This window comes from Pleurodeles waltl, chromosome 12 (assembly GCF_031143425.1).
Source record: "Pleurodeles waltl isolate 20211129_DDA chromosome 12, aPleWal1.hap1.20221129, whole genome shotgun sequence".
NCBI classification, from domain to species: Eukaryota; Metazoa; Chordata; class Amphibia; order Caudata; family Salamandridae; genus Pleurodeles; species Pleurodeles waltl.
The window spans coordinates 233373502-233386486 of NC_090451.1; the positions used below are offsets into that span (position 1 = coordinate 233373502).

Genomic DNA, 12985 nt, shown 5'->3' on the forward strand with positions numbered 1-12985 from the left:
TCCTTTTATTTGCATCTCTCAAGGAGACTGTGTAAACCAGACTTTGTATGGTGGGTTATTTTTTAGACATCCACCGAAATGTAATGGGAATTGCATGTCAGGGCTCAACTGTCCCCACCATTTTGTATCTTTCCCTCATGGCAAGGTGAAATAGAGGCCCATTAATGCTTCTGCTGACTCAGTTTGTTTCTTGTGCAGGTCAAGAAGAGCGAAGACTTCATCCGACAGCTGAAGGCAGAGCTGTCATCCTGCCAGATATGCAGGGACTCTACAGATGCAAGTTTGCAACTAAAAGAGGATAAAATCAGAGGGCTGCAGTCAGAGGCAGACTTGTTGCGACAGAAAGTTAAGGAACTTCAGAAAGAGGTATTCACTACTAAACAAAGTGATCCACAGTGTTCAGCCTTAGTCTTGTGAGGTGTGTTTTGTTAACGAGAACTGATAATGTTTTATTATTAAGGCAGAGCGACCGCAACATTGTCAACCAGAAGCCTGGCATGTGGCTGTTTTATATATCCTTCATGTTACACCTGACATAATGGAGCTAGGTGCCCAAACTGATACATTTCAAACATTTTTGGCAGCAGTAGGCATATTCTGGTTGGTATTTCTTCCCACAGATTCTGCTGGATCTGAAAGCCTTTTTTCTCTAGTAATGGCTCTCCAGCGCCCCCAAGGGACACCACATGACTCCAAGTACTGTTTCATCCATTTGGATGAGAAAACATCCAGCAACATAAATGTTACCTCCTGCCTGTCATACATAGAGATCCCGGACATGTCTGTGAGGATCTTTTTTTGCTGGAACAGTGGAAGCACTTGCAGCAAAACTTTAATGCCATTCAGTCACCATATCATGGCGACTCGTCAGCATGATTTGTTATTTTGGAGAAACAAGCCAGAGCAGGTGTTTCTGGAAAATAAGAAATCAATGGCCTTGATATACTGGAAGTTTTGGCCCTGATGTGCAGGGAGTTTTCACCCTCTTCGAGAGGGCCAGTGGTTTGTTCTCTTGTGTATATCTTTGCCTGTCACTGCATTTGTGGACAGGAAAAATTAACGCTGGTTTTCCAGTGCTCTGAAGCAAATGGCCCTTTGACGAATGGGCAGAAGCTTTCCCTTGACCGCTCCAGAATAGATCCTCCATGGATAATACAACGGTTTCCCTATTTGTGAATGAGACTTGGCAACTGTGAGTTTGATGGGGCAAGAGAACCACTGACTTAGTCTTTCTCCTGTCCCACCCAGCCCCCATTAAGTCCTTAGTCTCCTTTAACTAGAAGTCTCTTCTCCTAAAGGGAACTCCTTTTTAACACATATCCTTGATGATCCTCTTGTACATGGTTTGTGTTTTGTTTTGTTATGTGTTCTTTTTTGCTAGAGTGAGATGCCCTTACTGAAGATATGCGTTCAAGAAGATATGGTTCGCAAAGTATGTTTAGCGTCACATCGCCTTACCCAGTCTGCGTTATATTTTCCTTATTTGGTTTCTATTATTTAATTGTCGATGCTGTGTTAGCGCATTTATGAAGTCAGGATTTGAATTGTTTATCTAATTTTCATTTGTTGTCTACACATAGATAATGCAGAATGCTGAAAAACTAAGTAGCTCAATGATGGCATCTGAAACTTTGAAAGAAAAGCTAAAGACAAAGACAGAGGAGTTGCAGCTCATGCATGAACAGCTCCAGAAATCCCAGGATGCTCTGCGAAATGCAGTGGAAGCAAAGGAGACATGCCTGCAGAAGGCTGATGATGAGGTGCAGTATTTAGGAGAGAAATGAAAGGCACTCTTATGTTTTAGGATACGCTTCGACCCAGCATGGAAGGCTCTCTGCCTCCTAAAATTTAATTTCTGCATTTAACTTATAGGTGGACACATTTTGATATATATTCATTATTAAGATATCAGAACTACATATAAATGAATGCAGTTACAACTCATAAGCCAAACGACCCTGTGAGCGCTGAAAGGTTATAGCACTTTTAAAATGTATGCAATATGTATACATGTTAAATTTCATAAACCCAAATGAGGACTGTCTGTTCAGCTGATGGCAGAAACTAAGGCCGACATTTCTAGTTCTGATTGTGTTGCTGGAAACATTCCAGCAAGGCAAACCCAAAGGTCCTCTACCACTCATACTGTTCAATATGCAAAGAACTGTCATGGGAGTATAATATTCTTCAGTTTCTGGTGCATACTTCTAACTATTGAATTCCACACCTTGTGAATATCCCTAGACAGTAGACTGGATTTGGAAAATGTTTCAGCATAGCCCCTTCCACCAGTAGTTGGCCTCATGTGGCTTCACGTTGACTCTGCTGCACCTTGGAAGTGACTGGGGACGCATATAAATATCACCCTAGCATGCTGACATTAGTTCCTTTCTTTCTGCACCTTTGTAAGCAGATCCAGAGCTTTTTTCTTTGCAGTTGGTGGGACTGTCACAAACAATTGTTTGTTCTCGATCCCCCGAGGTATGCTTCTGGTGTCTGGGTTTGGGCCACAACTTCAAGTCATGTGAGGAATGTGCCCTGATGCATCCGAAAGTGATGCAGGACTGTAAAGCCAAGCTGTATGTAGCCCAGCACCAAAGGAAGTTGCGTAAAGGCAGCTCCCACTCGAAGTCTTGGGTCTGTTCCTGTTTTTGCCGCAGGTCTTCCACCAGGTTGTGATGGAGGTTCAAGTCTTTGAGTAAGTCAAAATCGATGAAACAACAAAAGAACTCCAAGCGGGTCTTGTCCCAGCCTTGCCTCTTCTCAGTCTGAGAAGTTGCAAGGGTGTCAAGGTGCCCTACAGTCTTGCGCCCAGTCAAGGTGCCCTACATTCTCATGTCCAAAACCTGACCGAGGAGCCAATTCCACAGTTGGTCCTGATGAACCCTGAATTTCCAGCAAATCAAGACATTTAAGGATCCCAAGCTTCGCATGTCCGGCACTAGCAGCTTCCTCTGGCGCACCTTCGGCCCCGTGGAGGCCCAAGTTAGGCTACCTCAGGTGTGTCTGCCCTTTGTACATCTGTGCCTCTCTAACCCGCCTAAGGTTCAGATCCAAATCTGGAGCTAACTCCACACACTGCACCATGATCCATGTCTGTTCCTGCTTTGTCAACACCGGCACAGATGGCACTGATGCCGGGGTAGGAAGTAAGGGCCAGGTGTACAACTGTATGTTTTGCGACTCGCATTTTGCGATTCATTTACGAGTCGCAAAACCAAATGCACAACAGTGTCAATTACACTGTTTGCAATTCCCTATGGGGCCACAAAGGACCTACCTCATCAATATTTATGAGGTAGATCGCAGTTTGCGACCCCATTGGGAATAGCCGCACTCACAGGGATGGTGGCCTGCTGGGCTCAGCAGAAAACCATGTCTATGACTGCTTTGCAATAAAGATTTTTTTATTTTGTAATGCTGCCCATTTTCCTTAAAGGAAAACGAGATGCATTTCAAAAAGAAAAATGAAAAGTCTTTGTTTAATTTTTTCAGAGTAGGCAGTGATACGTGGGACCACTGCCTGGTCTGAAAAAACATTTTCGCTACCATTCACAAAGGGGAAGGGGTCCAGTGGGACCCATTCCCGTTTGAGAATGGGTTAGCACCAATTTGAAATTGGTGTTAACTGCAATTGTTTTGCGACTGCATTCACAGTCACAAAACAATCATTCATCCTCATGCGAGTCGCTATTAGGAAGGGATGTCCTTGGAACGCCCCTTCCTAATAGCGAGTCCAAACACTGTTTTGCATGTTGGTAACTGTGTACCGAATCGCAAAGTAGGGATTTGTACATGGGAAAATGATTTTTGTTGGTTGCAAACGGGCCGTAAATCCTTTAGTCATCTGTACAGATCCAAATCCGTCATGACCTGGATTGATGCAGTGATTGAGTTCATTTCCAACACGCTTGGCCCCCATACAATTAGACTTGGACAAAACACTGCCCTTGCACAAGAGCAGCCCTCCAGTGTTTGAGCAGCTGTTAGATTTGACTCTGTTGTGAGCCAACCAATTTTTTTGCGATAATGGTAGGGATAAATTCTCCGCACACCATGACAGTGACAATTATTTTATGGATCTAAAAGAGGCCAGTGCGATGGACACTTCACCTTACACAGGGCTAGTCTCTCCACATGCTGGTTCTACAGAAGAATCTGCTTCTTTTGTCATTGTTGTCAGATGGGCCGTCAAACTTTTGGATCTCCAACTGCCTTCCATTGAAGTAAAATCTAATGTCCTCATGGAAGTGTTGCAACTGGGAAAATCCTCATCTGAACCCTTATTGACCTTCAACGAGGTCTTGTCTTGGTCCAAATGCTGCTCTTGTTTACCTGTAAATAGACAGGTGGCATGTTGCCACAGACCCGCTCCTGGTGACCCTGATATTTTTGGCACCCTAGTCCTGAGAGCTTAGTGGTACAGGTCTCCCCTCACCAGCTTAACACCAATCCTTTTTCTACTGCCCCATCTGATAGAGAATTGAAGAGAAACAAGGCCTTTGGGAAGAGGATGTTTTTTTCTGCTAGCCTCACCCTCAAGTCAGTCATCACCAGCTTACTAGTAAGATACTCCCATTCATTTGTGGACTCAGTAGTGGATATCCTGCCTGCAGTCCCAGAGAAATTTCATGCCAATTTAGTAGAGACCATTCAGGATGTCCATTAAGCGGTCAAGCATATAATCCATTTGGGTCTGGACACCACAGACTGTTTAGGCAGAGCATTTGGCACTAGAGTTGGTACCCCGTCCCCATGCATGGATGACATCCACAGGCTTCTGGGGTGACATGCAGTCATCTGTAATACCTATGCCTTTTGATGAGTCTCACCTGTTTGCATTAAGGCAGACTCTTCCCTTGAGTGCTTTAATGAGAGAAGGGATACTATACACTCCCTCTGTCTTTCCACATCCTCAGGTCAGGATCCTTAGCAATCTCACATTTTTCGTGACATCAGTAGAGGCTTCATCTTTAGGCACCATGGAGGCTCACCATCCCCACAACTAGAAACCCAGACCTTATGAGGTCGGGCTCTGGCAGACAGTGCCTGGACTAGTATGGGCACCAAACTTCCCAGTCCCCATCCCTCTCCACCAAGCAGCCTCCAAGCCACTTTAATTTGGCCTTTGAAGCACGCCACCGCCCCATGGGGAGGCAGGATCAATCATTTTCTCCCAGGTGGCAGGGCCATAGCATTCAACAGGTGGTCCCTGCAAATTAACCAATGGGGCTATGCCCTGCCATTCCTTTCTGCCCAGCTGCATACTCCACCTACATCAGAGCTACATTCCAAGGACCAATAGTTGATTTTACAGCAGGATGCTCAGGCTCTTTTGGACGTTACTCCTGCTTTTTCTAGTCTCGAAAAAGGGTGGAGGCCTTTGCCCTATTTTAGATATTCCTCACCTCAATTTCTTCATGTGGACGCACAAATTCAAGATGCTCATGCTGGCCCAGGTGCTATCTGCTCTGAATCCAGGAGAGTGGCGAATTTACCACAGTCAGTAGTAGACTACCTTCAAAGGACAACAAATCTCTTAACATCTCTGGAGTTCACTATCAACGCACCAAAGTCACATCTGACTCCTTTACACAGGCATCACTTCATCAGAGCCGACCTGAATGTGGTGTACTTTCTGGCTGTTCCTCCAGGCCAATGAGTCAAGGACATTCAGGCTACAATCCCAATGTTTCAGCCTGTGTCCTGGGTCTTAGTGAGGATGGTTCCGAGACTTTTTGGTCTACTGGCCTCCTGCATCCTTGCATCCTGGTGATCTACCATGCCATGTGGCACATGTTTAGCTCTGCAGTGGGATGTGAAGTCTCAGTGGGCTCCGCGCCAAAGAAACAAGTTGAACTTCACCGAGGATTCAGAGGAGTCTGCAAAAAATCTGCAGTAGTAGTTGCTTGAGCGCAATTGGACCAGCTGCAGACCACTCTCCCTACCCCACCCAGAGCTGACAGTGGAGACGGTGTGTCACTGCTGGGTTAGGGTGGTCATCTGGGAGGGGTGGAGATCAGCAGACACCTGCCTCCATATACACCTACTGGAGTTGCAAGCCATTCACTTGGTGTTGAAGGCCTCCCTTCCGTCTATCAGGGGAATGCCGGCTCAGGTTCTCACAGATAACATCATTGCATGTGGTACTGCAAGAAGCAAGGAAGTGTGGGGCCCTGTGTCAGGTGACTCTTTGGTTCTGGAACTGACTGAACCATCAGATCATCTCTCTGCTTGTGAATCACCTGGTGGGATCTTTAAAGGCCGGAGTGTATGAACTCAGGCAGCGACTTCTAGTGGGTGACGAATAGCAGTTACACCCGGAGCTGGTGAAAGGTGTCTTACAGCAATGGGGAGAACCCTGTCTCGTAGTATTTGCCACCACGAGAACATCCAGTGTCAATAATCTTACATGCTAGAGTTCCCACGGTGTCTCTCTGAGATGCATTCCAACTAGAGTGGAGCACGGGGCTCTTGTATGCCTTCTTGCTGCTACCTCTCTGGCCCTGAGTTCTGAAGATCAGGAACAACCGGGCCCAGGTCAACTTAGTGACTCTGGGTAGGGCCAGGAGTTTGTACTATACAAAACCTCTGGCCATGAGCATCTATTCTCTGATCAGGGACCAGCTTTGGGAGGACCTCCCGTCTCAGCAGTAGGGCAGGATCTTGCACAAGGGCCTCCAAGCATGGAGATTGAGTGTTGGCAGTTGCCTGCATCCGATCTACCTACCTACTGAAGTAGTGGATGTTATCCTGAAGGCCAGGTGGCCGTCTACAAAATGTGTTTATGCCGGATGCTGGGATAAGTTTGTGGCTCAGACCAGTTACAGGGTAAACTGTTGGCTGTGTAACTGCTTGTTCTCCAGTATTGGGGTATCTTTCATAGATTCACATGCTTGAATCATTCCCCGTCGTCGAAGTGGGAGTCCCACAGTACATAGAAAGCAATAAATAGATAACAAACACTTTTCTATTATTTTTTTTTTTTTCATTGTAGTCAATAGGAAAAAACACATTCAGTTTTGTAACTATCAGCTTCATTAGAAAAAGCCCAAACTTCAGCCAATCAGGCGAGACCACCCCTTTAGAATCCTCAGCACAGAGGCTCAGTCTCTCAGATTTTCTACCGCACGTCGTGTGTAAGGGAGTCTCCCTGAGCTCTGCTCAGTTTACTTTCTCTTCAAGAGATATTCTTCAACTTTCACTTTTGTTCTTACTGTAGTACTTATACCATCATGTCTACAGCAAGAAAAGGTTTGTTTAGACCTTGTGAGACCTGTGGAAAGTTAAGGCTTCATTGTGAGGACCCTCACAAGGAATGCATATACTGTCTCCATCCAGAGCATAAGGTCAAGGACTGTAAAATCTGCAGGACTTTTCCCAACAAGACTCTTAGAGACAGAGAAGCCAGACTCTTACTTTGGCTTCAGAAAAGAAAAGCCAGAGAAGCTTTTTCTGAGGAGGAGGACAGCGACACATCAGTGGCCTCAAAGAAAAGGAAAAGGTCTGTGGTGAGCTTCTCCCCCAAGAGCAGTAAGTCAGCCAAGAAGCTGCATGCATTTAAGGACAAACCTGAGGAACACGCCTCAACATCCAGGGAACTTGGTGGTAAGGTTTGTTCAGAGCCATCTACACCTGCTTCCTCCTCAAAGAAGCTCAAAAGATCTTCAAGTTCCCTGCCACCGTCGACTCAGGATATCCACACCGTCGACGACACCGTCAACGAGCGCATCGTCGACGGCAGGTCTTCCTTCATCGACGACAACAGCGACGGCCACGTTTACGGCTCCGTCGTCGCCAATGATTGTTACCTCGTCTCCACTGTCATCTACGACTATAACGTCGGTGAGCTTAAAGTACGGTCCGTCACCTGCTCACACCTTAAAGATTGCAAAGAAACCATCAACGGGTAAGAAGATGAAATCTCTGTCGTCGACGCACTTATCGACGGGTAAATTCCGGGGCTCTTCGTCGACGATCCCATCGACGGAAACAGTGACGGCGCGGCAATCCATTTTGCCCTCAGAGACGACTACTCCATTCACGACACACCCGTCGACGGCACATCCATCGACGGCAGCCCGGTCGACGACGACTCCATCGACGGCTCAATTTCCTGATCCTATACCAAAGCATTTTGGAGCATCTCCTTACCTACCTCAGAGAATTCTACCAATAAAAAGCAAGTCTTCTCTCCTACTTCCATCCCATACATCACCTAGTAAAGTCACACCAGTACCTCCTCAACATCTCTTTGCTGACGAGGAGGAGGAGGATGATGTATATTCGGATGACATTTTTTTCCCGGTGGCACGTAGCCCCTCAGAACTACGGATTAAATGTCAGGAGGAGGATGAAGAAGAAAGTGACCAGCTTTATTTAGATCAGCAGAGACAGAGTCACCTGCAACCTCAAGAGCAGCAGGAGCAGACGGTTCAGATGCCTGTCACTTTGATAGCTAACCTACAGCAAATGATGCAGGAATATTATTCTAGATTTCCTCCACCTGGCTCCTCTACCCCGGTGCGACCTCCGCATACGCCAATATCCACCCCTGTTCGACCATCTGAATCTACGGAACCTATCCCGGGTCCTTCATCTGGACAGGATGTTGATCCACCTTCGTCTGAGGATGAACAGGAAGAAGGTGAAATTCAGGACACTGACTCAATCATTCCAGAATGGGATGAATATCAAATTCAAACACCATCTCCTTCTACGCCTCCACCAGTCGACTCTCCACCGCAGGATATTGGTGGTTTTCATAGTGTGATGGAAAGAGCTGCAAAAAGATTTCAATTGCCAATAACATCAAAGCAGTCAGACTGCTTTCTATATGACTTCAAGGAGGATACTAGGAAGTCAGTAAGAGCTATACCCATTGTTGACTTCATTTGGGAAGAGGGCCGTAAGGTCATGCAGACTCCATCCTCCATACCAGCAGTATTACCGAGACTTGAGAAGAAATATAAAGCACCGGACAATTCTCCAGCATGTTTGGTTAGTCACCCTAAACCAGACTCGGTCATATCACAGGCAGCTCAGAGAAGGTCCAGAAATCCATCTTCATCTTTGACTGCCCCCCCAGATAAAGAGGGACGATGGTTGGATTCGATTGGGAAAAAGTTCTCAACGATGGCGGCCACTACAGTTAGAGCAGCAAATTCCCTAGCAATCCTAAGAAGGTATGACCGCCAGATGTGGTCCGATATGTCGCAGTTTATAGATCTATTACCTGAAGATAGTAGAGCAGAAGCGCGCAAGATTTTACAGGAGGGTGAGAAGATCTCGGCTGAGATAATAGACTGCGCTATAGAAGTCTCGTCTACAGGTTTCCGCCAGCTAGCTGGAGCAGCCGTACTCAGACGTCAAGGGTGGCTGAAAGCTACATCGTTCAGACCAGAGGTACAATTAAAGATACTAGACATGCCATATGATGGTGAACTCTTGTTCGGCAAGCATGTAGATGATGCTTTGCAATCAATTAAAACAGACACAGAGACAGCCAGATCTCTGGCAGCATTGCAATACAAGAGACAGCCCTTTCGGGGAGCGAGAGGGAGAGGAACCTTTTCTTATAGAGGCGGCGCACATCAATACCGTCAATACTCTTCGTACCAGGGACAGTTTCGTTCCACCTTTGGCCAGCAACAACCACATACCTTTCGACAGCAGTCATCCACACATTTCAGACAGCAAGCGAGAGGAAAGTCAACTTATAAAGCAAAAGACGCAGCAAGAAAGCACTGACCTTCATCTGATGCCTGCATCCAACTCCTATACCAACACTCTAATAGGGGGCAGAATTTCCAAGTTCCTCCACCAGTGGACCCAAATCACTTCAGACAAATGGGTGCTCGATATTGTCAACCGAGGACATACACTAGAATTCAATCAGCCTCCCCCTCATGTACCACCAAGAGGCCCCCCGCCGGCCCGTCTCAGCAAACTTCTGGCGCAGATTGCTATCTTAATGGAGAAGGGAGCAATAAAGATCGTACCAAAGTTCCAGAGGGGAACAGGTTTTTACTCCCGCTTCTTCCTTATACGGAAAAAGACAGGAGACTGGAGACCTATTTTATATCTTCGTTCTCTCAACAAATACCTCAAGAAGCAATCTTTTCGCATGATCTCCCTTCAAGACGTCCTACGCCTACTCAACCGGGGGGATTTTATGACATCCTTGGATCTCCAGGACGCATATATCCACATCCCCATCCACCCCAGTCATCGGAAATTCTTACGATTCAGGGTTGCAGGCACTCATTACCAGTTCAGAGTGTTGTCCTTTGACCTCAGATCTCGGCCCCAAGAGTATTCACCAAGGTTTTGGCACCAGTTGCAGCCTACCTCAGGCAACTAGGGATACAGGTGTTCCCGTACTTAGACGACTGGCTAATAAAAGCACGAACAACGACAAAAGCTGCCAGGGACACGAATACATGTCTATCTCTCTTCGGGACACTAGGCTTAACAGTCAATTACCCCAAGTCTCATCTAGATCCTTCCCAGAACATCATCTTTCTAGGAGCCATCTTGGACACAGTCCAAGCAAGAGCCTTTGCTTCGCACGACAGACGAAAGAGACTTCAAGATCTAGCAACACGTCTCAGCAAAAGAAGGTCCGCTTCTGTTCGGACTTACAAGTCTTTTCTGGGGATGCTTTCGTCTTGCATTCTATTGGTAAAAAACTGTCGTCTGCACATGAGAACACTTCAACATCAATTAGACAATCAATGGAAACAAATAGAAGGATCTTTCGACTATGTAGTTCGGATAACCCCATCAGCAAAACAAGCTCTCAAATGGTGGAAGGATACCCCCCTCATCTCGGAAGGTCTCTCATTCCTGAAGGACAAGCCAGTGCATATTATAACAACAGATGCATCCTTAGAGGTATGGGGCGCACATTTGCAAGATCTATCAGTGAGAGGGAAATGGTCCACTCAGGAGTCGACTCTTCACATAAACGTATTGGAGTTAAGAGCAGTTTCCTTGGCACTCAAGTCCTTCCTCACCAACATCAGGGGTTCCTCAGTCTTGATAAGAACAGACAACACCACAGTCATGCATTACCTCAATAAACAGGGGGGCACAAGATCGCAGGCATTGTCCTTAGAAACACAGAAACTGTGGCATTGGGTGATTCAGCATCAGATATCCATCAGAGCAGAACACCTTCCGGGGATCTCCAACACCTGGGCAGATACCTTAAGCAGGACTCGAACCAGCTGCCACGAGTGGGAACTCAATCAGTCAGTTCTCGACCGCCTCTTTCGTCGTTGGGGCAAGCCCAGTCTGGATCTGTTCGCGACCAGAGACACCAGGAAATGCCAACACTTTGCAAGCTGGCGATCGCAGAAGGGATCAAAGGGGAATGCGTTTTTTGATCAGATGGTCAGGGATTTATGCATACGCTTTTCCACCGCTTCCAATCATCCCGAGACTTCTGCAGAAAATGAAGAGGGAGCCATGCCGGCTTCTGTTAATTGCTCCCAAATGGCCACGCCAGTTTTGGTTCACAGAACTTCTATTACTCTCGGAGCAGCCTCACATACGACTGAGAACACTGCCGGACTTGTTAACAACGAATCAGGGGCAGGTCCGTCATCCCAACCCGACATCTCTTCAATTATCAGCCTGGCTCCTGAATTCTATGAATTTGATGGCCTAGATATCCCTTCAGATTGCAGGGAGGTACTTGCCTGTGCCAGGGCTCAATCTACAAACAGGACGTATAAGTTCAAGTGGAAAAGGTTTTGCATATGGTTTTCAACTTCCAACGTTCATCCTCTAAAGTCCTCTCCTGAACAGATTCTTCCATATCTGTTACACTTAGCTAAATCAGGTCTTTCCCATTCGTCTATCAGGGTCCACCTTGCTGCTATATCCCGTTTCCGACGAACATCTCATTCACCATCTTTATGGTCATCCAGGTTAATAAAGCAATTTCTAAAGGGCTTGTTCAGGATGTTTCCACCGATTCACCGTCCTCCACCTCCGTGGCATTTGAATATTGTGCTCTCCCAATTAATGAAGCATCCGTTTGAACCCATTCATAAGGCAGATCTCAAATACATTTCTTTGAAAACAGCACTCCTTCTGGCTCTCACCTCAGCGAAGAGGGTTAGTGATATCCAGGCTTTCACAGTCTCACCACCTTTTCTCCAATTCAAATCAGAGGTGGTCATTTTAAGAACTAATCCAAAATTTATCCCCAAGGTCCCATCGACTTCATCTAAATGAGCTGGTGGTTTTGAGAACATTTTTTCCAAATCCGCAAACTCCAGCGGAGCGCGCATTACATTCTCTAGACATTAAACAATGTTTAAAATTCTATATACAAAGGACTAGCAGTTTCCGTAAATCTGAGCAACTGTTTATTAGTTATGGGCGGATCAATAAAGGCAAGGCGTTACTAAGCAGACCATAGCGCGCTGGATCTCTTCTACCATACAACTCTGCCACCAGTTAGCAGGGAAACCGTTATCATCCAATGTCAGAGCGCACTCCACTAGAGCGGTATCCACTTCGGCAGCTCTATTCGCAGGAGTACCTCTGAGCCAGATCTGCAGAGCGGCAACGTGGACACGTGCCCACACCTTCACCCAGCACTACTGCCTGGAAGCTACTGACAGAATGGATGCCGTGGTAGGACAAGCAGTGTTACGTAATTTATTTGCATAAGGTGAGCCAATAATCTCTTTACCCTCCATCCTCTATGTATTGCCAGACTAATATTTTCATGTAGATATATCTATGTGTATATGTATATATTCATGTATATAATCTTTTAGAAGGTTGATTAGCATATTTTAACTACCTATATGAGTCCATATAGGATGAATTGTGAGCACGCATGCTTCTGGTGTTTCAGAACTCAATCATTTTCTTACTGCTGACTACTCTGATTCAAGCATGTGAATCTATGAAAGATACCCCAATACTGGATAAGAAAATAAGTTACTTACCTGTAACTGTGGTT

General features: G+C 46.1%; 1 protein-coding gene across 5 annotated transcripts in view; it reads left to right on the top strand.

Moving 5' to 3' along the window:
• PMFBP1 (polyamine modulated factor 1 binding protein 1) overlaps nt 1-12985 on the top strand; it is an 881291-nt gene that overhangs the window by 445350 nt on the left and 422956 nt on the right. For all 5 annotated transcript variants that reach the window (XR_011199809.1, XR_011199811.1, XR_011199812.1 and 2 more), the window contains 2 exons: nt 199-366; nt 1581-1760. Coding sequence is in view for 1 of the 5 variants with exons in the window: in XM_069216463.1 (XP_069072564.1) it covers nt 199-366; nt 1581-1760 (348 nt within the window). In the remaining 4 variants the exon portion in view is untranslated. The remainder of the gene's footprint in view (nt 1-198; nt 367-1580; nt 1761-12985) is intronic.